The following is a 27,305-nucleotide window of genomic DNA, read 5'->3' on the forward strand; positions in this document are numbered from 1 at the left end:
GCTCCATAAAATGCGCCAAACATTACCAACTCAAAATACATGCCAGACTGCCTCGGAACAGACCCAAAACTACAGTCCAAAAGTGTAACTGCCAAACGGAAACAAGACAGGGAAAAACCCAAAAAAACTGAGAAAGCCATGAAAAATTCAGCAGAAACTTGTCCAGGTGGGCGGCAGGATTCAATGGGGCGGCAACTGGACTGGGTGCCACTTCATTTGGCAGTGCGAGCGCTTCCTTTTGGTCCTCGCTCAGGTGACAAAACCAGGTGCCCGGCCAAATGGATCCTGCCCGGCAACTGAATGCCTTCCAAGCACAAAAGACTTGTGGAAGGGGAAACTATAAGTGTACTGTACTCCGAGGCTTAATTGTCCTGCCCATGGCTATAATTTACCCGGAAAAGCGCGTTTATAAGGAAGCTTTAATTCGGCAACTCGCCTTTAATGAAGATACTTAGGACTTCAGATGTTCTTTAAACTATAGTTTTCTTTTTTGTTAAGGATAAGAATTCAAAAAAAAGATCTGAAGTGGTGCTTATAAATGTATTATAACTGCTCAAATAAGAACAATCCCTTCTCATACTAGCACATCCTAACACAAATCTAGATCTCTGTGCCTTAAAGCGGAACTACCCCAACCTGAATTCGTATTTTATAGTGAAAATTCCAAAACCATCCTACTCAAAGGAAGACCAGACTCAGGGGCATATCTTTCGGATCCGCTGGTAGGAGACCCAACAACCTGACCTTCCCGATGGCAGCCCGAGCATTATAATAACACTTTCTCAAAAAGGTTCTTTATGGGGTTTCCACCCCATTCCATTCCATTCCATTCCCCCATTCCCCAGCCCCCAACCAGCATTCCCTAGCCACGAACCACCACCCACCATTAAGCACAGTTAGTTAGTCGTTTCTTGTTTCTCGTTTCCCTTTCCTTGAGTCCATTGTTCCGCGGTATCTCCGCTGCTCTCTCCTCTCTACCGCCCAGTTCTGCGCGACGACTATGGCCGAAAGTAATCTTCCAAGGCAAATGTGAACCACAAACAAATTTATAGCTGCAATGCGGCCAGGCCGAGCATAACGGGCCCACATTTCTGTGAAATCTATGTGAGTGGATGTGCAGGAGGGGATGGAAATGGAGAAATGGAACTCAAAAGGAAACTGTCGAGTGAGGACGACTATAAAAATATACAACAATACTGCCAAGGCAACGGGACATAATGAGCCAGGGCCAGACAGCCCGAAACGGTAAATCGTAAGCGGTAAGTCTCTAATCGGTTAACGGTAAAACCGAGCTCAGCTGAGCGAATGTGGGCCACCAGCAGGAGAGCGAGAGCGAGAGAGACCGAGAGCGAGAGCGAACAATTTGGGCTCTGGATTGTTGCTTTTGAACTGCACCTCCTTTGCAGTACCGTTAGCGTTTTTCTGCTTTCATGCTTTGCATGGCCATTTGTTACGTATACGTATGCGGAGCAGGAGGACTCTCGTTCTCTCTGCAGACATGCTTTATTTGGCTGCATACTGTAAGGCGCTCTCCCGTTACTTCTGTCTTTCAAATTTCAATGCATAAGCTAAGGCGCCGCCTCTCTCTTCCCGAATGTCTCTCTCTCTCTCTCTCTCTATTTTTACTTTACACTCTCTGCTTGCTCTCTCCGCTTGTTTATGCGTCATTTCTTTTGGCTTTTTCTCACTCATCTCCCTTTTTGGCTAGTAATTCGTTCGTCTATCGTCCATCGCTTTTCTTACCAAGCAAACGCAGAGGCACCAACAAATATTATTTCTTGCTCAATTTTATTTTTCTTTCTTTTCATCTAGCCCTTCCCTTTTTTTCTGCTGGTTCGCATTGCAGCATTTTACGCAGACAAGCGAGCACATTCTTTTCCCAGAAAGAGAGAGGAAAGAGGGAAAGGAGAACGAGGGCTTTGCGACGTTTTCAGCAAATGTTCGCCATTCATTTTTGTCATCGGCGCCTTTGTTGTCGTTGTTGTTGTTATTGCTGTTGGTGTTGTCCTTGTTGCTGCGCTTGTTGTTTTTGGCTGGGATGGTGCCTGGAAAACTTTTTGGCCTCGCCGCGAATGCTTCTTCTTACTTGTTGCGTTTCGTCCTGGGACAAAAAATGGCGAAACGATATGAGAAGGGAATGGGAACGAAATGGGAACGGAATGGCTATGCCAACTTCTGCTAGCTTATTTTTGCATTGGCCACTGTGTTTATTTATTATATCTTATCTATATACAATACGGGGGTTGAAATATTATAAAAAATTCTATCCATAAAAAAAATTATTGATGACCCTAATTATGAAAAAAATTTTAATGAACTTCATATCTTGAATGTAATTTTAGCTGGTTACTAATTTAAAAAAATATATATATATCGCTTATAAAAGGCAAACTATTGCATTTAATTATTTTCTATACATTTTGAAATCTTGTAAGATTATTTCCGTTAAGTACCCCAAATACGGTAGGAAAAAATAAGGTAGGAAATATGGAGAGACCACAGTACTAGTGAATCTCATTTTTGGCAGAATGCACCGAAGGGTTTTCAGATTACATTCACTCTGCGGCTCCCCCTTTCATGCCAGTTTCATTAGGTAGATTTTCCACCTGAGTGAGGAACTTTTCACCAACACCACACCCCCAGCCATCAACATTGTTTTGCATTCACAAGTTCGTTTCATGCTCTTATGGTTTTCTTTTTTTCCCAGCAGGCCCCTCTGCATCGCATTTTCCCTCGTTTGCTTTGCTGCAGCAGCTTTCATTCATGCCACGTCAGTTGACATAATGCGACATGGCCACACACAAGCAACAAGCCACCCACCCACTGAAGGCAACCACCCACCGCCCCCTAGACAATCACCACCCAACACCCACACTCTTCATTGTCGACTACTGCACTTGGCAAAAGTTTCTACCAGTCATTGCCATGAAAGTGCTATTCAAATTTAACGCCCCCTCGCCACGCCCCCCTTCCAGTTGCTCCTTGATCGAAAGGGTTTCTATTTGGTATATTCTTTGGCTTTGCAACCAGGCAACACGGTCAACAGAGCAAGCCATGCTTGTTTATCCGTAAAAACAATAACAAACTCCGTTCAGAACTCAAAAAGACCTCGACACAAGCATATCCAGAAAAGCTAAAAACATAAATCGGGAATTATAGAGAAAAGGGAGCATAGAGGTTAAGCTTATGCAAATACGTGGAATACCTTAAAAAGCATTGTATGAAGAACGATTAACTTACCAGATTGCCGTGCACCAATCTGCTTTAACTTCGTGATTTTGTTTACCAAATGAAAGATGCAAATTCCTGTTTAATCCGAAAGTCATTTAAATTGCTACAATAATACCGCCAAAAAGCAAATTTTGAAAAGCTATTTATGTCTATATAAACGTACATTTTCCAATGAGGACTTTTATATAAGCCAAGAGACCGCAAAGCTGCTAAGTAAAAATGGGTTGGTACAAATTGAATGTTTTAAGATAAAAACAGTTAGAGCCATATCCGTTTCTCCAGATACAACCGCCGAACGTCAGGTGAGACTGGAAGGAGTGGAACGTATGCTCAAGATGTCCCAGGAGCGCATCAAGATAGCCATGATCATTCCAAAGTTGCTGGAGAACCCCGAGAAGCTGAAGAGCGTCCTAAAGGGCACCTGCTATGACGAGGTCCTCGAGCCCATCGATGACATGATCCGTCACCTCGGCAAGCAGAGTGGACGTTCCAAGCTGCCACACGACCACACCACCATGCGTATCGTGGACTTCTTCCTGGTCAACCATAGCATTCATCGATTCTTTCCGCACCTGAAGAAGAACCTGAACGAAAGGGATCGAAAGCTGCTGGCCGCCTTCCATTTTCTCCTGGAGAGCGCCCACGTCCATCTGAACCGGTCCTCGCGGAGCGAGATCACCAAGGAGCGAAAGCTGCATGCCATATATCACCAAAATGTTGACATCCAGAAGAAGATCAAGGAACTGAAGGCGAGCCTGGCCTTCCAAAAGGTAATTGGCAAGTGGAAGACGGCCGCCAAGGGCATCTATCTGATGAAGGTCGAGGAGGATCTGGCCAACAAGAAGTGGCAGAACAACGTGGCCATCCAGAACGAAATGTAAGTACGAGTTTGAGTGCTATAATCCGCATACATCGTTTATTATCCAATTTACAGTGAAAAGTGCAATCGCACGATGCGAAGTTACCACAAGAGCAGCATGGACAGGCAGAAGGAACTGGAGGAGGAGCTGGAAAATGCCCGGGTCAGCTACGAGAAGATGACCAAGAAGCACCTGGCCGAAGAGCACGAGCTGCGAAACGAAAAGTAGGCTGCAAATGGTGTTATCTAACAATTAATGGTATAATCCTGAACATTGATAATCCTGAACAGAAACAAGTTGCTACTGCAACTGCAGAGCATGCTAAAGAAGTACGACACCAGTTTGGGCGAAAAGATGCGCGAGAATCTGGTGGCGGAGGATCAGTATCGGGCGGCCAAGAAGGTCCTCGACGACTTCATGGTCCACTATAGGCAGGAGGAGCGCATCTACAAGAACATAGTGGTCAAGCGGGAGGAGGAGGAGCGTCGCATCCAGCAGGAGAAGCTGGTGATCTTCATGATGAACCGGGCGGCGGCCAAGATCCAGAAATACTGGCGCAAGTGGAAGAAGGATCAGCGCAAGCGGAAGCGCCAGGGAAAGGGCAAGGGCAAGAAGGGAAAGTAGTGTCCAATATATAGTGTCCACTATATATATTTCTACATTGTACAATTTATATGTAGAAATACAAATATATTCCAAGCTTCTACTACTACTAAACATTTAAATCCTGTTCCTGCAAGAGGTCCTTATTTTTTAAAAAGTTAATGTTGTTTGCCAAATGTTGTTTGCCAGTTGGCTTTGCTAGCTTTTGTGGCATGAAATGACTAAGTACCCATGTATGCATAAGTACCCATGTATGCAAATTAATGTTTCCATAAGAGAAAAGCCAAATGTTTACTCGCAATTAAATCGTGTTTACTTGACACTTGACAATACACAGAGTTTGCACAGAAACAAGAATTGGCATTTCTAATACATTCTAGAGAAATTAAAATATTATTTGCTATTAAGTTCTTATCTTGAAGTAGTCCCTTAAAGTATTGACTTTAATTGGTTAATTTGAAGCCTAAAAATATATTTGCCAAACCTTGTAAGCAAATTGTACATCTAAACCTATTTCAAAACATAAAATGCTACCCAGTTTGATATGATTTTTTATCGAACTGCTATAAATTTCGCCTAAGGCATTGTCAACGTTTTTTTTTTTTGTCGATGGGGTGAAGGGGCGAATTGTGGGGCTTCCCTGCGATTGCGAAAATCCAAGAGAGAATGAAAACGCCTGGCAGAATGTTTACCCAGCACGCACACACACACAGAGAAGGAGGGAAAAGCCGAATTTTCATGTCTTGCGGGGCGAACGAAAAATGGCGCATTGCTGTCGTCGCCAAGCGACAACGACAACGACTACGACAACTACAAACGCTCTTTTGGCCCGATGTTTGCTGCATTGTTACTTCATTTTCATTCTCGTTTTCGTTACCTAGCCATCGCCATCGCCATCGCCGTCGCCACACCACCCACCTCCCATTGCCCACCCTTGTGGCATGTCTAATTTTCCAGAGGTTAACATACTTAACTTGTTGGCATGCGTTGCAAATGCGCCAAGGCTGCAACGTTGCACCAAGCGGCGCCACATTGCGACAATTCGCTGCGGCAAAGGAAATCGTACGGCAGCTGGAAAATGCGCAAAATCGCCGTCCAATGGTGTCCAGTGGCCAACTGTCCAATGTCCAATGCCCAATGCGAAATCCCAGTGGAATGGCCAAACGTTCCGCATTGTAATTGCATACACGCATTCGCTGACCACCAATTTGTAGACATTATCTTGAGCTCAAATAAAAAATGTATTATGTGTAAATGCTTCCATTTTCCAGGGCTAAAACTTATGTTTCTCCATACTTTTTAAGTAGAACTCAATAAACACCACGGTTTAAATTTCGATCATAGATAAGGCAACGCTGCGTATGCGTAATTTTGCCAAACGAAATTATTTTGCAACGGTGCGTATGAGTAATGTCAATGTCAAGTGGTTTTGGCAGGCAAAGAAACGAATTTATTAATTAAAAGGTTACAAGTTATTTAAATAATTTATAAATAGAATAGTATAAGTATAGTAAGTATAAATAGAAATAAATATAGAATAAATATATATAATAAATATAAATAGAATAAAAAACGTTTTCCTTATAATACTTGTTTTTGCAAGCACTAAAGTTTCTTATCCATTAAAAATACTCAAAACATATGTAACCCATATCACCCACAGCGGACTCATGCTACAAATAAAAGTTTTGATAAGCCCGAAAAGAATTCATGGAAGTAATTTTGTTGATTCTTTCAGTTTTGAGTCATAAAAAATACAAGCCAATGCATATCACTGCTCTATTATTATCATATTTATTATTCCAACGCCATTTTAAATGCCTATAAAACGAATAAAAAAAGAAATGTTTTTACACTCAGATCAGTGATTCTTTTGTAACAAAGTCTACAATTCGGCCAAATTCAAGCCACTCGCAAACTTAGTCAAATTCCAAAGTAACCACCATGGCTAAACGCGATATCCTGCCCGTCTTTCCCTCCCGGGCCAATTCGGTGATCATGAAACAGCGGGTTTTGGCGGCGAGGAGGGGCGTGGGTCTCCTAAAACGGAAGCGGGACGCCATCGACATGAAGTTGCGCGAACTGCGGCGCATTCGCTTCGACCAGGACATGCTGGGGGATGAGATGATGCGCCATGCCATATTCTCGATGGCAAAGGCCAATCTCCTGGGCGCCGACTTCAAGCCGCAGATGGTTAGCCGCAGCCACGCGGCATCCGTATCTCTCCGCCGCACGGAGATCAAAATTGTGGGCGTCAAGCTGAACACCCTGGAGCTGGACACGAAGGGCGTGGGCGCCTTTCCACTGGCGGGTCTCAGTTGTGGTGGCATGCAGGTCAACCGGATCAGGAATGCCTATACGACGGCACTCAAGGCACTGGTGGAGTTCTCCTCCCTCGAATACCAAGTGCGCATGCTGGAGGCGGCCTCGCTGCAGACCAACATGAGGGTCAATGCCCTGGAGCATGTGGTAAGTAAAATTAACATATAATATGATATACCATATAAGCAAATATCCGTTGTATCCCCAAAGGTAATACCCGTTTTGCAAAATACCTACAACTATATATGCGGCGAGTTGGAGGAGTTCGAGCGCGAGGACTTCTACCGCCTGAAGCGTTCCCAGGCAAAGCAGCTGGAGGCCAAGATGGCCTTCACCGAGCTGATCAAGACCAAGAACATGACCGACGAGGAGCTGGAGAGCTACATAAAGCGGAACATCAGTCAGGCACGTCCTGCCGCCGACACTCCCTTCGATCAGGATGAGTTCGAGGAGCGGGAGGTGAAGCGGCGAATGCGGGAGGCTCGAATGTCCATGAAGCAGCGCCGCGAGGAGGAGAGGAAGGAGTCCCTTGAGCGGGGCGAGCCCCCGCCGCCCACATCCTTTATCACCACTCATGGCGCCTCGCTGAGTTTCGCCGGTCGCCAGAGGGATCCGCGTGCCAGCAGTGGGGATCTGTACAGCACCAAGCGGATGCTCCTCTCCTCCTTCTCTGGGCCGGAAAGGAAGTCCGCTATTTCCGCGTCCGAGAGAAAGTCCGATGTTACTGCGCCCGAAACCAAGGAAACCGAGGAAGCCCAGGAAGCCCAGGAAACCCAGCGCAGATCCAGTGAGTCGTCAAAAAGAAATGACGATCCGCCCCAGGAAAGTTAATCGAATTCCAAATAAATTTCAGTTGCACCATCATAAAGGTCGAAAGCAAATCTTATTTTAAATCAAACTGAATTTAACATAGCTCGAAACTGCACTTGTCGAAATAATACAAAGTATTTTTAATGAAAGGATTTATTTTAGTTAATCATATGATACAAATATCTTTATATAGAGAGTACATAAATTTAAGAAAAAATAAAAAAATTATCTTCCTGGCTTCTAACCAGGAAACATTCACCATACACCAATTATTTTAAATATGTATATAATTTCGGTTTTCATTTAACTAAAATCGGTGTACTATATCATGTAGCTGGCATAGGAACCTTCGAGAATTACTAGCAAGTTAATGGAAAATAAATCATAGCATAGTTTAAATGATCATTAAGCGTTATTATCTGGTACATAATACTCATTTTATTATATTATATTATTTTATATTTTTTATTTTACTATTATAATATATTTCAATTAGGGTATGATAAGTTACATATAAGTTGTTACAATTTTTTGTACACACCAACAAATCGAACTTGCACGAGCCCCACTCCCCACACCCCCCATAATTTTCGCAAAAGCGCCGGCGCGACCGTTACAACGGCGAAATCAAACTTATTTTCGGTTTACGAAGGTGAGTGGGAAGGCAACAGAAACAGAAAGAGAAACACATGCAGACGCTGCACGAGCGAACTTACCCGGTTCAAACTTATCGGTATCGTTCTCGTGAGAGCGAGAGAGCGTGGCTGCTGCTGGCAAAATAAAACCGTATATATGGCGACGCAGCGCTATTTCGAACACAAAGTTTTGAGTCGTCGACCGTTGCGGACGGAAATTCAGATTAGGATCGTGAGTTGTCAGAACAAACAGACCAGACATTGCATATAGAGAGCAGTATTGGGCCAACAAAAAAAATAAAAAGAAAACCATAGAGCACACACCCAAGGACCAGAAGCTGCGAAAGTTTCGCGGAAAAGCCAATTTCTCGGCGCCAGCCAAAAAAATCAAGAAAACCAACGAGCAAAAAAATGAAACAAATATCTTTATAAAAACCGAATTCGAGCAACTCTTATATGTATTAGCTCTCCCCGCCACATATCTACTATATAAACGAGAATTCTGCCGTGTGCGCGCGTGTGTTTGGCATATTTCGCACAATAGATGAAAAAAAAAAAGAAACGCCGAATGAAAGCCACAAAAAAATAAAGAAGAAACGCAAGGCGAAAATTTGTATTAAATTCGGCTAAAGCAACAACACTACAGAATTTCAGAAACTGCCACGGCGAGGAAAAAAAGCGTCGGCGTCGGTGCTTTGGACGCTTTTTTTCTCTCCAAGCTGGCAGTAGTTTTCCTCCTCTGCCTCTTCCACCTCCAGCTGACCCCCCGAAAGTAATACCCATCAAACCTCTTCTTGCTTCTTTTGCAGTGTGTTAATTAGTAAAAAATAAAGTTTACCGCGCGTTCCGTAATTCCACTCACACATACCAACACCCAAGCAGCAGCAGCAGTAGCCGCAGCGGATTAAAACTTCGTCACTCTAGCAACAAACAGAAAAAAAAACACCTACAAAAATGGTAAGTTTATGGGGCTGGAAAACATGTGCATCTTTATTTTCTGTTTACACAACCTGCGGCCATCATTTTCCATTGAAATTTCCACAGTTTTTGCGAAAAATCAAAGTCAAACAGCGACCCCCAGGCAATTGCCATTAGTGCGAGCGGGATGGGGCGAATCGCTTCCAATTAGACATTGTTTATATGGTTTTAACGGCTTTTCACACACACACTCGCTCACACACATCCCAGCACACCAAACACCCCGTCGAAAAGCAGCTGTCCCCGGGAAATTCGTTTACATTTGCACCCCAAAAATATATCGCACTTACGGGTAGGAAAAAACTGGTTTTTTCTACAACCCAATATCGTTGATTTAGAAACAAGAAATTGGGAACACCATGCATCCCCCGAATACGTGGTAGTTTATACCCCTTTCACCTCAGGGTGCAAATGTAGTTCTCTTAGACTAAAATGGAATGCAGTCACTTGATATTTGTCACTGTAAAATTGGAATTTAAGTTGCAAGATTTTCATGTTCTTAACCTGGCTTAATCAAATGTTCAACTTTGGCCCCGAGGGTCGCAGAAAACAAGCAGCACAATTAAATAGCAATGCCAATAGCAAGAATTTACACACATGTCACGTCACTCGTCAAAATTATTATTTATTTCATCAAGGCTGTCGCATACGGAATGTTGACTCGATCGGGTTTGCCCTATAATAATTCCATGACGTTCGGTACAAATACCCCTGGAAACCCAATCGGGCGTGGAGAAGTGGAAACTCTTATCAGCATCTCAAGCAACACCTCACTTTTCAAAGTCCCCCCCGGCTTGCCCAACCCTCTATTTGGGATCATAAATCAATGTGATTTTAGCCAATTTGTTGAGCATAATGCACACACGCAAGCGACATACACGCATACATAAACGCGTTGCCATCGGCACTTTTATCAGCAATTTTTCAAAGATCCCCGCAAATAATAGAAAAGCGCCCTCCATTTTGCTTATCAGTGGAAAAAGTGTGAATATATATTGATGATGAACAACAAAGTCGCCGGGCCCGGCATTATTGGCTTCTTCTCTTTGCCCCGCCGTTCGTTGTTCGCTTGCTCTATGCTTTCTGCTTGTATTTTTTATTTACCGCACACTTGGCCGCAAAAATTGAGGTTAGACACGGCCCCATGGAAATGGTGAAAAAATTCTTTATAATTCGCGCTGCGTTCTCTTTTCTTGCTCTTGCGCACTGGCCGCTCAGTTTAACCGTTTCGACGCTCTCTCACCTAACCGTTTCACACACTTTCGCGTCTCTCTCTATGTGCAATTATTTCGTTTGCGTTATCAGTTCCGTTTTGTGCTGCGTCTCTCTCTTTCCGTTTCTTTCAGCATTTCATTTTTTTTTTTGCGCCTTGCGCTTGTCACTTTTATCGGCGCCTGCCTTTTCTTGTTTTCTTCCATAACCGTTTCATTTGCCGCATTGCGGTTATTTTGCTGTTTCGCCTTCGCCTTTGTTCGTCCGCTTCGGTCGTTCATTCGTTCGGCTCGCCGTATTTGTGTGCGTGTATACATGAGTGCTTGCGTGTGAGTGAGTGTACGGGTGTGTGTGTTGGCGGCTGCCTGTTCCACTTTGCCTTTTCGCACAAGAATTTTATTGTAACGGCACAGGCGAATGGTGGGGGAGGAGGAGCGCTGCAAATGAAGAAAAATTCCTGCTAGACGCCGCTTAACCACATAATCCAATTTTCTTGTCGCCCTCTTTGAGCTTTCTTCTCTCTTTCGTTTGCTTTCCCTGCGTTTTTTTTTTTTTGATAAGAAAGCCCCACGCCCACTACGCTGCCCCTCTGCCGCCCACCCGTGCTTTCAGCCTCATCTGGTGTCGCCTAATTTAATTAGCGATTTTACAGCTCACGCAAAATGCAAACAGCTTTTAATTAAAATATATCGCTACGCTTTCTATGTGAGCAATTTGTTTCAGTGATTCAACGCTGCTAACTTGGCCCAGAAGCAAACATTTGCCAAGGGTTTTACTGACTGATCTTCAAAGTTTGTTGATCTTTAGCTCGGCTAATTATGAGATACGTTTGCCTATATATCTGATTTGTTTCCGTTGAATATTAGCCAACATTCATATGAATTTCCATGAGTCATTGTATTCCTGGGCTGACTTCATCATATGATCATATGGCCTATGATGAATGCCCGATGATGTGAGTGGCATGTTAATAATGGCAAATGACTGGCTTATGGCTCAGGTAGCACATTTGTTTGGAATCTGGTGCGGAAGCACTTAAATTGTCCCCAAAATCAAGCTCAACCTAACCGTCATTCATAAAACCGAACTAAACTCCATGAAACCGAACTAAACTCCATGAAACCGGTTGGGACCGGCAAAAAAGCGTCGGCTATACAACGGTAAACCCGGCAAACTTGGTTTCAACATAAAGCCGCATAATTTCAGCTAAGACCTGTTTTAATGTTGTATTTTGCTGCCAAACTTCTTTCGGGGAAATTGTATTATTCAGCAGAACATGTTTGTGAGAAACATCACAACTCTAACATCTGTCATCGTTTGAATTTATAAGTGATTCAAGTCCAACTGTTAAAATTATATTTATCAAAACGTATTTATAAATATATATACATATATGAATCATAATTTAAAAAAAAAACAAACTATCTTATTATGTGCAAGTGAGAAGTTGAAAGATGTGGGTTGATCTTGAAGTCAGTACCATACAATGACCCATCCAATGAGTCACTATCTCAAAAATTATGCAAAATTCCAGCGCAGCTTGAGTCCTGTGATCGAAGGCATACTTTCGGTAGGCACTGTGTTTGCCTTGGATATGGAAGCTTCCTCGGGACGCCGTGGGCGTCCGATTGTGCATACAAATGGATTACCAATTAGGCATTAGCCCCCTACTCGATTAACGACCCCGCCCGATTGACTGCCATTAATGGATATCATCGGTGGGTGGGGCTGGCTGATGTTTTTGATTGCAAATTTCGCCTTTTAAAGAGAGGGCTCCAATCTGCTTTTCAGCGGGTGTTTCTCTTTCGGTTTCTGTTACTGTTTCTGGCTTAGTCACGGCTGCCAATGACATAACCCAGTTGAAAAGCATTTTATCTGGCCAGAGTACGCCCAGATAAGCTGGGCAAATTCAATTGAACGCCAACGCGACAAAAAGTGCAAATAAAACAGGTGCCAGCAATGTGCTCGTACTTGCTGTTTAAACTTACCGAAATTACCATTACCCCGATTAGATAAGGTCAAGCAGGGCGCTATAATTCCAATGCCAATTGCTGATTTGGCTTAAAGCAAGTGGGTGGGTTTTCTTTTCTCCCCATTTCCCCAGTGGGGAACGGAAATGGTCCATAAAGGCTGGTCAACACAACATGTCTAAGAGCCATGTTGGTGTGCGCCATTTTTCAGAAAACCCAATTTGGCCTTCAAGTGGAGGTTCCAAATTTGGTGGTACCAAGGCGATTAGATAAGGCGAATTGGTTCGTGCTAGGGAAATTCACATAAACTAACTTGGTTTTCAGCAGTACAGAATAATAACTATAGACTAGATTGGTAGGAGCTATTATTAAACGAAGCAAATTAAGTTGTAATTACATAGGATCGCTCAACAAACAATTGTACGATATAGTATACTATTTCTATATAGCGCAGCTTTCCGCAGTTATCAGCTAGAATAAATATATGGCATAAGTCATCCCATGACGCAGGCGAAGTTTGCTTTAGCATTTTTGCTTCGTGATTAATAACAATTATCGCAAGTCAAACCAGGCCTTATATTATACTCGTTAAATTCTTTTGCTTATCGACGGAGCGCGAGTTGCACAAATAAACATTCATTTGGCCGTAAAACAATAACAGTAAGAGGCAGACGGGAATTTCATACGCCCGGTTTTTGGTTTTGGTGCTGCAACATTAGACCCCGAGAATCGTTTTTGGCCAGAATAACCGGCTCCCGAAGCTGACAACTCGCACGTCTCTTGTCACAAATACATCACTCGCATGACAATAATAAATTTTTGGTTTTGGGTAACGTCTCCATCTCCACTTCGCCTTTCTTCAGAGCTTTCCTGGCCTTCTTGATTATTCAGCCCCGCTGACGTCAGATTTTGTTGATTCAGCGGAAACTTAACACCTTTTTCAAGATACCAGATATGTATTGCAAAACTTACCTAGATACAGATACAATTGTATCTGGACTTGCCTGGCGGCGAGCAAACAATACGCAAAATTATTCAAATTAAACACAATTGTTCTGTTTCTCCCTTCTCTTCTTTTGTTATTCCTGATTGTATTCTTTGGGTGGGTAGTTTTCCGTGTTGACATTGAAATGCCATCGAGATGTCATTGAAAAGTATTTCATAAACCAACCAGGTCGACCAGCAGTCAATATCTAGCTATATTTATTTTGTAAATAATATAACGTCGAAAGTTACACAACGATTGCCATAATGGTGTGTGTCTGGTCCTTTCGCTGCGATTCATTCAATTAATGTGCGATTCATTTGTGTTTTCCAGGCCGATCAGCTGACAGAGGAACAGATCGCCGAGTTCAAAGAGGCATTCTCGCTATTCGACAAAGACGGCGATGGCACCATCACAACAAAGGAGTTGGGCACAGTCATGCGCTCCCTGGGCCAGAATCCCACAGAGGCCGAGCTGCAGGACATGATCAACGAGGTTGATGCCGACGGTAAGATATGGAAGATTACGGAAAAAATCCATAATGGGGAGCATTAGTGATCGAACTCTTTTTGGGGTGATGTAATAAATATCAGGTCAGATGATCATGCCATACGTGCATTTCGAACTTAAGATTTCGCGGAAGAGACTGCAAAATGCTTACACATTTGCAAATTCTAACATATTCTATTCAGTAAACGTAAAAGGTCTGCTTTTGTCTGCCTCGTAACTTGAATATTTCAAACAAATCTATGACCTACAACATCTAGACGATAAAGTCAGACTTTAGGGCGTACGACTCTGGGCCAATGAGCTGATTTGCTATGGATTTAGTCGGCAATCTCAGTGCCCGCGATAAAAAAGCTGGCGAGAATGCCTTCTAACCCGATCTCGAGGTGTCTAATTTTGTTTACCCAAATCATTTGGTGTTCTGGGCCTAATCCCTCTCACTCGTTCCATTCTCCACCTTTCGCAGACAGACATAGATCAGCCCAACATTTGTACGACAAACAATGGGTGGAAAAAAAAAAGGAAAATCACTTCTTGGCTAAAAATATGCAACAAAAACACGTCATAGGCATTAAAAATAGATGCCGAAAATATTTTGGCTCTTTCCCGTGTCTTGTCTTTGGCAGTCGCTGCTGTCAGATTTTCTTCCTTTTTTTTTGTTTTTCGTTGGTATTTAATTTTTTTTTATGTTTATTTTTGAGTAAAGGTGGTTGTTCGCTTAGCTCGAAATCTCGAACAAGTTTTAGTTTAACAAACTTTTTCGGGAAACGAGGAAGATCCAATTTTATTTTCGTTGCAAGAGGAAATCGAGCGACACACGGCTCGCGCCAAAAATGTGGCTAAATTGAAAATGTGTCGCCCATTTTAATGGTAAGAGGTTTTTCACCTTTTGGTGGTAAACTATAGGTTGCCACAATTTAATAGATTTTCAAATTATGTAGGTACTTTTCCTGTTGCTTCTATTAAGGCGCCTCTTTTTCGATGGGTGAAAGACAACTAAATTGGGAAAACTTAGCAACTAAATCATTAGAACTCAGTGGCACAAAGTAACTTGTATGCACACTTGCTCTTTCATAAGTTTTGCAACTGTCCCCGCCCAAATTGTATTTGTTTTCGTTGCTGCTCCATTTTCTTTGCCAGCTTTCCTCGGCTGCTTTTTGTTGCTGCTGTTGCGCTTGCACGTGGAAATTCTGTGCGCATGTTGTCGAAAATATCCAGGACACAATCTGCAAAGTCGTCCTGCACAGCATTTCGAGCGCAGGCGCCCTGAAAACTCTCGCATGATTATCCTTTTTTTTATGCTGGGACTAAAGTGTTGCAATCACGGAGAAGTGGGGGTTTTGGCCAAACGAGTGGAGGCTGTGGATGCGCATACTAACTGTTTATCAGGGCTAAAAATAGCAATTTGGTATGTGGCAAGGGGTCGCCACTTGGGGGAGTCCAGCACTTTTCGCCAACTTTATCTGCTGGAATTTGCATATGTGCCAAACTTTTACATTGAGTGGAAGCAAAATGTTTTGGCAACTTTATTTTGCAACGTTTAGTATTCAAAATTACTTGCAAAAATGTTCCAACTCGAAAGTGGCTTCCACTCCCTGCTGACTTCTCTAATTTACGATCCCCCACAATGAAATGTATTCTCTGGCCAACAGCTAGCTTGGCCATCCGAATCACCCACACATGGCCCACTCACGTTGGTCGCAACAGGCAGGAATCTGACGGAAACATTAAACATTCATTACTTAAAATTTCGTTGGCGTCTCGTCGCAGCCAGTTGACGATGGCCAAACTGCCAGCGTTTCTCGGTCTCTGAACTGCATGCAAACGACTGCAATTAGTTGGCGGGGATGGGTGGGGAGAAGGGTATTGTCCAGCGGAACAAACTCGAAATACTATATATAAATAATTATTTTATGGCCATCGTAGGTTTTCTATTAGGTTGCGCTTGCAAGAAGGTGGAAGGGTGGGCTTTTAGCAGCGTCTTTTTTTTCTGGTTTGCCTGCTATAAATTCGATCTGAACTTTTATGTTCACTATATTCTTAATGAGACCAATGGAAAATGCGCGCAGACTAAATTTAGCGATGCCACTGCGCGCCAACCAAAAAAGACAAAACTTATTACAATTTTAAATTGTCTGCAAAATTTTGCGCTCAACGTTGCGCATCGGAAAGTGGAAATTGGGGAAACGGGAGGAGTGATGATGAGCAGGAGGGGATTGGCGGAACGGCGTAATGGAAACCGAAATCCGCGCCAGACACTGGCCATCATCATCATCGCCATTGGCAGCGCGATGAGCATCATAATTATGATAATTGGGCTGCGCGCGGGTTCGTCAAAGGCGTGGCGTTCGGGCCAGTCTAAGAAGCGTCTAACAAAAATGGCAACAAATTTCCCAGTGCCCAGTCTGTCCCCCGTTTCTGTGAGTGTGTCTGTGCGAAGGCTTTCCTTGGTATTTGTTTTCTGATTTTCTTTTTTTTGGCTGGGGAAATCCTATCGACAAAGCCAAAAGCAACAGAAAATCGCGTCAAATGTTTTAAATAGAATCATAAACAGAAACGCAGGCAAGACAACAAGCAACAAAATATAAAAAAAAAAATAAAAAAGGGGAAAAAAACCCAATCCGAAATCGAAATGAACTAAAGCCACCCGTCGATATTTTATTTGATGTGGTTTGGCTATTTTCAAAACATATATTTTTGGTTCTCAATGCGGGCGTATTGAATAATTATGATACTTAAATTAGCCCAAAGTGTAATGTTTATTCTTTTGGCAAATTTTCGAATTGAATGCACATTATTTTGAAATGGAATTGCCTACAGATTTTTTCCATTCATTTTAATTCGAGTGCTAGAAAAATATTTATTTTAAATCAATTAATTCGCAGAATTACTGTTTACATTTTTTATAAACCAAATACTTGAAGGCAGCCTATCGCAGAAGCAAACTATTTATTTTTGTTCCCATTATGTTTTACGAGCTATCCGAGTACCTACAAAAGTTCATTCCATTTTATTTGACTCATCTCTTTGTCAGTAAATCTAGATTACCCTTAGGAGATCATTGGCTATTGAAGTTCAAAAGGGCTGGAACCTCTGCCTTTTAGCCATCATATACTGCAAGTTTCCTCTGGAGAAAACCCATTTCCAGCAAAGTAATAAAAAACACATTCAATTCGCAAGAAACAAAATGATGGCCACAATGAACCATGCTCCATTTGGTTTTGAGGGTAGCAAACAGAAAACTGAAAAACATTTTATACTGTTCCATTTTATGGACAAAAGACTCTTCTTTCAACCCGGACTGCTGGCTGGGGATGGCTTAAAAAAGTCAGTCAATAACAATTAAGGCCAAAAGTTGTTGCTGCCTTTATGTGCGGCACCCCCTCCATCAAAAAAAAAAACCAAAAACTATTCTCATCTTAAAACCAAGTCAAGTCGAAAGGAAACTTTTTCAATTAGTATAACAAGAATTTCGGTTGGACCACTTCATTTGCGTTTCACTTATGGGATAACCTCAAGAAAATGTATTTGGCCAAATTCTTTTACAAGTTTTCATTCCACTTGGCTGCACCACATTACCAACTGCGCCACCCGACGAAGGAGCCAGATAGGAGATGTAGGAAATAAGAGAGTGTTTCAACAGAAATGGGATTAGGCGGACTTATCTCTCGCACTCCGCAAGGTGGGTGGCCCACACACGTGTGGGTGTGGATCTGGGTATGGTGGTTGCCTCCCCTCGTAGGAAAGTTTGTTTGGGGCTTAGGCAAATATGAAAATATGCTCGATTATATACGAACCACCTCCCAGGGATTTGGCGTCGAAAAGGCAACGCGATGGAAAAGCTTTAAGTAGTGTACACAGCCCCCGGGTGGCTGATATACGTTTTGTATGGCGTTGGGAATGGTGAGCAAACTTGGCCCGTAATGAAGAAAAATGCCGGCTGCCTTTTTATCCCTGACTTGAATTTATTATAACGCCCCACGGGGAAATTTAAATTGATGGTGGGGGAGGGGGAGTGGGATGGGTTGAATCCCCGAAATCCAACCGACCCACAAAGTATGCAACGAAATTAATTGTTATTCTTTATGGTTTCCTGCGCACAGGCAACGGCACAATTGACTTCCCTGAATTCCTTACAATGATGGCACGCAAAATGAAGGACACCGATAGCGAAGAGGAGATCCGGGAAGCCTTCAGAGTGTTCGACAAGGATGGCAACGGCTTCATCTCGGCGGCCGAGTTGCGTCACGTGATGACAAATCTGGGCGAGAAACTCACAGACGAGGAGGTCGATGAGATGATCCGGGAGGCTGATATCGATGGCGATGGTCAGGTCAATTACGAAGGTAAGTGATCCATGCTAAACTATCCTACTAACAGAATTACTCTAGTATCAAACTCTATATTCAAATATCACAAAGATAACTTGGAAATTCTGTGTAGACAGTTTTCTTTGAAATGTTTGCTAGACTGGAATGATGAAATAAGGTATTATGAGGTTTTCCTTGAAGACGTTACCTAAGAAAATGATGAATGCGGCAATTTCCGATAATCTGCATCGACCAATTCCTTTTGTGAGGTGTCGTTTTCCGCAATTTGCAATTTTCGCTGTAGTATCGCGATAGTTTGGTGCTTTTGTGGGTCGCGTGTTTGTGCCTAATTGGATCTGTCTGCTGCACCTGGCGAGCAACTAAAACAAAAAACGCAATAACGATTGAATCACAGGCATCGCATTTGAGTCACAATTGGCACTTGGTTGTGTCATATGGCTTGGCTAATTAACCAGATCTCTCTGCGTATAGTAATACTTATTTTCAGTGCTAGCCATGTATATGACACATATATACTCGTATATATATATGTAGACAGTTAAAACAAATATCTCGCCATGTGCAGTGCAGTTTTATAGGAAAATTTCGTGTTTTGTGTTCTTGGTAATTTTTTAATGGCTCGAAAATTGATTTTTCAATTGAGCAAACAGCGCCAGCAGTGAGAGAAACAATCGCCATCAAATTGAAAAGCCAAAACAATAAAATGGAAAATGGAACGCATCTGAGAATGCGAAAAAGCCTCACAAGTTTTCAGCAGATTTACTATGGCATATCCTCCCACTTCCTTGGTTTCCCTTTGTTGTGCACACACATAGCGACCGGGAAAAGTAGCAATTAAAATCGGACAGTATTTACCCCTATATCTATTCCTATATCTTATATCCCACGTTTATATGTTGATCTTCAAGTTCAAATAGAAATCGTTTTTGGCTGCTGCCGTGGCAATTCTCGTATCAAATAGATTAATCACAAGTAATTTATGTATGAACAAAATACATAAAAATAGCGAAAAGTTTAAACAAAGCAAGCCGAAGAATGATGATCTACATTTATAATCAATTTCACTACGTTTCTTAGGTACAATTTCTAGAAAAGCAAACATAGATAGAGGACAAGCGAAGTAGGATTAGTGGGTACTAAGGAAGTGCTGAGTGTAAGAATGTGCTTCAAACTGTCAGATAAATGGTATTTTATGGTTATGAGGCACTGGAACCCTCAAGTAGTTGCAAAATCAGGCGATAATGAAAATTGTCAAGTGGTTTCTTACCAAAATATTGCACTGCACGAAAGAATTCATGATGATTTACGCAGTCCGCTTTTGTAAATCTCTTAATTGGTTGAATATCAACAAAGAAAAGAGCTTTTTAAGGCATTTTCGTGGCATCATTCCACTGCCATATTTCACTTGCCATTTATACTTTTCCTGCGCCTGCTGCTCCCAATCCGGCATTTTTATTTTTTTACGCCTTTCACCACTTTCCTGCCGGCGAAATTGAAATGTTTTTAAAAGCCAAAATAAATGTCGCGCGTAAATTCCACACTTAAATGATTAACCTGCCGGGCAAAAAGCAGCCAGAGTCTGAGAGGCAGAGGCACACAGCCCGCGGCGCACGGCAACAGTGCGGATGGGAAGGAACAATTAAAATAAAATATATAAATATTGTGCAATACTCTTCGTTTCCCCGCACATCTTTGTGGGGCAAAATCTCGGGGTGTTATAATACACAGCAACAAAATGCGATGCGATGCGAGGCGATGGGATGGCATGAACATTGACCGAGCGAATGGAATCTCATTTCGGTTGGCCGTGTTTTTTCGTTCAGTCAGCGGAATCAGCATAACGTAAATATAAAATGCGCATTGTTGCCATATATATACATATATATTTTGCTTATTGCCAATTAACCAAAGTCTTTATTGTTGTCTTGCCGGCAATACAGTGTGCCGGTTATAACCATCCAAACCCCCCGTTCTCCACACTCTTTGGTAATTTTGCAAGTGAGAATTATATGGCGCAAACAATGAATTTGCAGAGAAAGATATTGGGGAATGGGAATGGGAATGGGAATAGGTTGGGAATGAGATGAGACTTACTTTGGCCGAGTGCCAGAAAGAAAAGCGCTGAGCAAAAAGGGAACGAGAGCCAGGAGAACGAGTCGAAAATCAAATAAAATGTTAAACAAAATACAAAGAACAACAAATTAAACATTAGCACACGAAGCGAAGCAAATTTAATGAACACAACCCAAAATGTGTGAGCGAGAGAGGCGGAGATGAATTCCAAAATTAGCAAAAATGAACAAAAAAATATATATTAGTATATGTGGGAAATATACCTTTGCACAGATAGAACAAGTAAGTTTCAGCGAATGTAAACAAAACGACGAAAGATAAACAGCAGAACCACAAACGACGTAATGAGGGGGGCATTGCGGAAAATTTGGGGGCGGGCGGGGGCTGCTGAAACTCTAAAATAAAATCCACGAAAATTTGGCCAAAAATTTTGTTGACCAAGGACAGCTGGAAAAATTGGAACTCGATCGGTATTAATCTCATTTTAATTGGCCTATCTAAAGGTCATCAAGAGACTTCATGCGCAACACTTGCACACTGAAGTAAATCTATTTAAATGCAACAAAATTGGTAAATTGGTAGGTACATCAATTGTTATTCAGGCCTCTTATTCTTCTCAGTGCACACACTGGTCATCTGGTAGGCGTGGCAGAAGTGGGAGCAGTGCTATTTGAGGACGAAGATTTAATCAAAGGAGTGACCTACCGAGCATTTGCATGTGGGGAAATGTCAAGGCTGCCCAAAGGAGTTTCTTGTTTTACATATGGCTTCGCCCTTTTTTCCGGGCGTTGCCTGAACTCGAGCTAATAACGTTTTATTTTGAAGCCTTTTACGGCCTCGAAAGGGTTTAGTTTTATTATCAAAGGTGTGTGGAGTGTCTGGCAACTTGAGTGCCGTCCGTCGCTAGCTGGAAAAATAACTATAAATGTTGCGTTTGATTTCCCAAAAGCTTGATGGCAATCGATAGCTAAATCTATGGGCAGACCGTTTCGCCTTTAGATTATAGAGTAAGCAAGAAAAACGATAAGATTGTTTAAGTGCGGCAGTCAAATCTAGATTTTTGTGGAACTTTGCCTACAAATAAATAAATAATTTGGTTTAAATGAGACCATTCGTTATTCGTATATTCCCAAGAATCTAGGGGTTGGTAGACATCTTTTTTTTTTGCATTCCCATCGACAATTGCAAATTCTTGACCATTGCTTCCTACGAAATCCACCCAATTACACGCCCACCCAATTGGCCCCCCTCTTGTTGTCGTGTTTAAATATTTATAAAAAGGCAATCACCCTAGCCAACTGAAAACAGGGAGATGATGCGATGCAATCAGCGAGAACAGATGCACTGCACCCTGGTCCGAGAATTGGTTTCTCCGTTTAAAAATAGAAACAGGCAAACACCTGATAAATGGGGACACACAACCGCAGGCGGAAGGATCACCACTTTCTGATTTCCTGTATCTATGGCATAATACTCCTCCTTGATCCTGCCTCATTGATTCCGGGATATGAGGAGTTACTTTAATAGTTGTAGAATATACAGAGATACTGTGATGACGCTAAAATATTGTAATGACGCTAAAATATTGCAATGATGTTTCGATTGCCTGTACAAAATTGGCTTGTATGATTTACCCATATAGACAGGCAGCATTCATGGAAGCTGGGTATATCCTAGTCTGGACTTTCGGGCATAGCTTGCCCGTTATCGCACCCATTAGCTCGCGAACAATGCATCGTCTTGGTTGCACTTGGCCTGCGTCGCCGCCAACGTGGCAAGCATCCACTGTTTTCTATTTTTGGCCGAGGAACCGAACAGAGTACATAATCTCTGGCGATTGACTGTCTGAGACTTTGCACTCAATAAATTTTCCTTGCCTGCATGGCTCTATTTTTCACACACGGCTCTGTGTGTGTTGTTTTCATCAGACGTCTCGTGACTTGCTCGTTTATCTTATTGATTAGCTGGCCGCAGTGTAATGCTCGTTTGCTATTGATTAATTGGCGTCTTAATTTAGTAGAAGGTTAATGACAGCGCTCAGCTATTTGCGATACTTGATTTGTCGTGTGAATCTTTTCGTTTTGTGTCAACTCGGTGGTTGGTTATGATGATTTAGATCGATGCTCTGGACGAAGTCCAATTAAAGTTACTAGGCTACCATTTAATTCTTGCGAAATGAAATAAACTTAATACTAATTGTGATTTTCCCTTCTTTCTTTGCAGAATTCGTGACTATGATGACATCGAAGTGAAGCGTTAAATTATTTCTTTTTAAGCCTTTCTATTTTTTTAAGATGTTGACGAAGACTGTAGCTGTGCGCAATAACATCGCGCCACGCTGTTGCTATGGACCCCAGTAAAAGATCTTAAAAAAAAAAAACAACAACAAACAACAAAGAGTTAAGCAAAAAACAACCAACATAAAGGAGAATAAGAAGCAAAAAAACATTTAAGAAACTTTAAAACAAATAAAACTTACACTTAAAAAATGCAAAAGCAAATGAAAATTTAAACAAGCAAAAATGAAACAACCGAATTCAGAGGGAAAGGAGGTTAAACGAGAAAACAACATAATTTTAATGCAAACAAACAACAACAACCAAGCAGCATACTTAATGAAGTCACCGTTTAAAACCACAAACAACTACAACAACAACCAGCAGCAACAACAAACAAGAATCGCATGTTATCGTTTTGAGTAACTAGAACAAGTCTATCACTACACTGAAACAAAATGAGCAGCGAGAAGATGAGCAAGCAGAGGGAGAAGCAAGAAGCAGCAGCAGCATCCACCAGTATTGCCGATAGATGGCGCCCATGGCGCATCAAGGTCAGCGCGCCACCTGGCGACGGCGGCACGCAACGGCTGCATTTTGTTTTTGACAGTTTTCCACTAAAAAGTTAATGAAAACCCGACTCTGTAAGCTAGCAAATTGTGTTTAAAGTATAATGAAAAATTGTCGATTTCGTTGCGAGAAGAATAAAAATAAAAGCTAAACAAACAACAAATAAAAATAAAAATACAAATAAAACAAAAACTGTTAAAGAAAACTATTTGAAATTTTTGCAAACTGGCAAAGTTTATATAGACACGCTACACGAACACACTCTCATACACACACACACACACATACACATAAACAACACTCCCACACACAAACATGTCAGAAAACCAGAAATAAAATATATTATAAATACAACATATATATATTATAAATAATGTAAAATCAAACAACAACAAATTCTTCTTATTAAATTATATTTAAATTTAAAATTAATAAATATAAAAAATAAAACAAATAAAAATTACAAAAAAAAAAACAAGAAACCAACTACAAATACATTTTCGATATAAAATTAAATTAAAAACCAAAAATGTGGCGCGCAGCAGAAGATGAGGCATATTTTTGGGGGCTGTACGAGGACCAGCAGGACCGCAGTCCAAAAGGTCCTTGAAAGGCAGCTTTTTGTCGGCACTATTTGTAGCAAACTTAAGCGACACCACACGGCGATCTGAATATATATATATATACATACCTATATATATATATAAATACGTGTATATGAGCAGATTTAACATTTAACAATGCAAACGCCACAAAAACACAACAGCAACACATTTCTCTAGTACTTAAGAGGCAGCAAAAGCAGTAAACCGAATATTATTACAAATATAAATATGAAGGAACTCTATATATATATATACATATAAATACCTAATGTACTTAATGCAAAAGGAAAACCAAGTCTAAAGTAATATAATTTTATTATAAAGAAATATAAAATTAAATATTTATATGCGAGACGAAGCGGAGGAAGAGCTGGACGAAGCAGCAAGGAGAAGATTTCATCAAACACACACATATATTAAAAGGAAAAGGACGAAGTATGGAGGAGCAGCACCACCATCGCAGTAGGCTCCCGCGAAGGAAGACGACTCTTAACAGCAGGAGACGATGTGCAGAATCGGCGGTTCAGCATCGGAACAGTTATATATATTAACGTATATATATATATATTTATAAATAAATTATACATATGAATTATACTAGCTAAATGCAAAGACAATTGTCTTAAGTGTAAGCAAATCAAGCGTGGATTCAAGAAGATTCAAGAAAACCCAAATGCAAAGTTTAGGCAAAAGCGAGAGAGCTAGCTAAGCGTAACTTAAATAAATATACGAACATAAGTTGAAGTTGTAAGTTAGAGCAGCAACTGCAATTCCTGGCACAACCAACAGCAACCGCAAGCTTTAACCCATCCGCTCTGCCTCCACCAAACTCCAAACACCACCACCCAACTATCTAACTATCTGTCAACTTGTCTATCTGTCTAACATGAAAAACTATCTAATTTCCTCTGTGTCCACTGCTGCCTAGTTCACGTTAACGTTAACCAACTGATAGCGAAATGAAAGTGTGCGCGGCCAATGCTAACTGAACCGCACTAGATACTTGGTTTTAATTTAATTTCATATCGAAAACCCTGTTTCCTTTTCTCAACTGTAACTGTAACGAACGCGTTGATGTCGTGATGTCTTCTAACCAAACTATCCATACCACCATGACACCATACACCCAGTCCCATTCGAACCCACACCTCACGCCATCTCTGATCTTTCCCATGCTAACTCTAACTCTTCTCCACTGCAAAAAAAACAACTGTGAGTATAACTTAACAATGCAGGAACACCAAGGCAACCACTGCGTGTTTTCTACGGCAGAATTCCTTTGTGTTTGCTTGACTTTGGAGGCAATGCTCTGAAGGGCATCGACAAAATTTGAACAAAACACCATTTGCGCTAAAGATAAAAAAAAAAGAAAAATTAACAAAAAAAAAAAAGCAACACTTTTCTATAACTTTTTTTAACAAACAAAACAAAAAGATGAAAACATTTTGTAGCGAAATTTGTGCAATGTTTTAAAGAAATGAAAATTTAACTCTAATCAATTGACACAGACGAATTTTTCTAATCACAAAAAAAAAAAAACAAAAAACAAAACAGTCGAATCTAAATGAATATGTAAACTTTTTGAACGGCCACTTTTCCAGGAATGTAGTCACTCCGAATTTTCCCCGTTTCAAAAATGTCAAATGATGGAGCATTTCCAATTCAAATTGGTTGCTGAAGTGCGTCAGTTGTGGCATTGGAGGCCGGATTCACACAGATTCTCGATTTCCAAATCAAAACTTGCATAAATATTTATCTTCGTTTGCATAGACGGCAGTCAAAGAAATGGAAAGCAAAGTAACAGAAATCAACTTGTTAAAATATGCTAAAAGTGTTTAGCAAATTACAATATTTTGACAGGCAATGAAACCAAACAAAGAACTCGCGCCTCTATCTATATATGCAAACAAATATATATAAATATATATGAATAAAGCTATATAAAAGTTATATTTACGAATATTGTAAAAATTGCAAAAACCGATGAAGAAAAACTATGAGCATCAACAAGCGAAACCAAACAAGAACATACAGAAATTTCTTTGAAAAAATACACAAACATTTTAAAAACCTCGAACAAAAAACCAAAATTGTCGTTTTCTTTTCACGCAAATTTCCTGGATTGGCTTACATTCTCACAGAAAACACCGATCAATCATCCATTTCCCCTGCCAAAATATATCGATCCGATTCGGCCCCCAAGGATATGCTATCCACTGTAATGGATCATGGATCCATGAGCTCCACGAGTCAAGTTGATTTATAGATTAAGTACAGCCAGCGGTTTGCCAAGGAAGCCGATCCAATCCAATCCGATCCGAGAGGTTGGACTGCGGCCAGCCAACGACACCTGGAACTGCAACCGGAACCTCCACGATCCGAGAGATATGCCCCACTGTATGCCGATAAGAATTTAACCAGTTATACATTGAATGTATGCACTTAAACCACCTATTAAGAGATTTCATCGCAATGAAGAAACCCTAGGAATATATGTATAGCGAGTGTGCAAGTTATTCTTGATGTCCAATATACCATATACCATAACCAAGTGTACCTTTAAGCCAGGCAAGTAGAAGGCCAGTTCCTGCACCCATTTTCCTCGATTTGATTCGGAACCGCACTGAATGTCTATGAGAATAACCGATTTTCACGAATACTCGTATTGCTGTAACCACAAATATATTTTAAAATATTTAACGAATATTTCCGTACTTTAAACTATGGATGTTAGTCTTGTCATAGATTAAATGCGTAAAATGCAAGTGTAGGCCTTGAACGAAAACAATTTATTAATGGTACATGCGGATATTAGAATTATTGCGCCTAGAATATAACTCAATGTATACAGCTAAGTGATAGTTAAAGCTGGAACTCTGTTTTTTTTTTTTTGTTTTTTTAACTAATTTATAATGAATTTTTATCGGAAAATAAGTTGTATATATTTTGAAATTGTATTTATTTTATTTGCAGTACACTTTTCCTTAACAGCCGAAAAGTATACATGTGTTTTTATCTATCAGTACACCCATACTCATACACCACACATACACTGAACACAATTTCCGAGTTTTTTGCAAAACAAACTTGTTGTGGCCTGCGAATAGAAGAACAAACATAGCAGCTACAGCGCTCTGAGACATCGATTAAAATTTGAGATATATACCAAAATGTTCTAAGTTTAAGCAAGCAAAATGTTAAACATTATATATCAAAATACGAAATATCCAAAGCTTTACCTACCAAAAGAAGAGAGTGCAACTGTGCGACAGCAGACATAAACCTAATCAAAACCAGTAACTAAATTTCATCCGCAGGACAACAACTGACTCTATAA

General features: G+C 41.1%; 3 protein-coding genes across 4 annotated transcripts; all 3 read left to right on the forward strand.

Annotated features, from left to right (window-relative positions):
- Positions 1-3,097: 3,097 nt before the first annotated feature.
- LOC6546854 (dynein regulatory complex protein 10) lies at positions 3,098-4,808 on the forward strand. Its single transcript, XM_001975920.3, has 4 exons — positions 3,098-3,454; positions 3,514-4,108; positions 4,166-4,315; positions 4,382-4,808. Exons 1-4 carry the CDS (start codon positions 3,451-3,453, stop codon positions 4,713-4,715), a joined length of 1,083 nt encoding a protein of 360 aa, XP_001975956.2. The 5' UTR covers positions 3,098-3,450; the 3' UTR covers positions 4,716-4,808.
- A 1,762-nt stretch (positions 4,809-6,570) lies between these two features.
- Positions 6,571-7,963, forward strand: LOC6546853 (probable V-type proton ATPase subunit D 2). The gene is made up of 2 exons (XM_001975919.3): positions 6,571-7,163; positions 7,227-7,963. Exons 1-2 carry the CDS (start codon positions 6,639-6,641, stop codon positions 7,845-7,847), a joined length of 1,146 nt encoding a protein of 381 aa, XP_001975955.1. The 5' UTR covers positions 6,571-6,638; the 3' UTR covers positions 7,848-7,963.
- A 671-nt stretch (positions 7,964-8,634) lies between these two features.
- On the forward strand, positions 8,635-24,318 carry LOC6546852 (calmodulin). Of its 2 annotated transcripts, none has more exons than XM_015156104.2 (5): positions 8,635-8,693; positions 9,271-9,418; positions 13,940-14,114; positions 18,217-18,459; positions 22,741-24,318. In XM_015156104.2, the coding sequence occupies exons 2-5, from the start codon at positions 9,416-9,418 to the stop codon at positions 22,767-22,769; spliced, it is 450 nt and encodes a 149-aa protein (XP_015011590.1). In that variant the 5' UTR covers positions 8,635-8,693; positions 9,271-9,415; the 3' UTR covers positions 22,770-24,318. The 2 variants fall into 2 exon arrangements, with proteins under 2 accessions (XP_015011590.1, XP_026835645.1); XM_026979844.1 differs by lacking the exon at positions 8,635-8,693 and adding an exon at positions 8,904-8,919.
- Positions 24,319-27,305: the final 2,987 nt, after the last annotated feature.

The sequence above is a fragment of the Drosophila erecta genome, unplaced genomic scaffold, assembly GCF_003286155.1.
Source record: "Drosophila erecta strain 14021-0224.00,06,07 unplaced genomic scaffold, DereRS2 tig00000092-arrow-pilon, whole genome shotgun sequence".
NCBI lineage: Eukaryota > Metazoa > Arthropoda > Insecta > Diptera > Drosophilidae > Drosophila > Drosophila erecta.

Bases quoted from the DNA above. Each gene is read 5' to 3' on its own strand.
- LOC6546854 (XM_001975920.3), top strand. The intron at 4,109-4,165 runs GTAAGTACGAGT...TCCAATTTACAG, and splicing joins GTGGCCATCCAGAACGAAAT to TGAAAAGTGCAATCGCACGA. The intron at 4,316-4,381 runs GTAGGCTGCAAA...AATCCTGAACAG, and splicing joins CACGAGCTGCGAAACGAAAA to AAACAAGTTGCTACTGCAAC.
- LOC6546853 (XM_001975919.3), top strand. From the start codon at position 6,639: ATGGCTAAACGCGATATCCTGCCCGTCTTTCCCTCCCGGGCCAATTCG. The intron at 7,164-7,226 runs GTAAGTAAAATT...GTATCCCCAAAG, and splicing joins TCAATGCCCTGGAGCATGTG to GTAATACCCGTTTTGCAAAA.
- LOC6546852 (XM_015156104.2), top strand. The intron at 14,115-18,216 runs GTAAGATATGGA...TCCTGCGCACAG, and splicing joins CAACGAGGTTGATGCCGACG to GCAACGGCACAATTGACTTC. The intron at 18,460-22,740 runs GTAAGTGATCCA...CTTTCTTTGCAG, and splicing joins TGGTCAGGTCAATTACGAAG to AATTCGTGACTATGATGACA.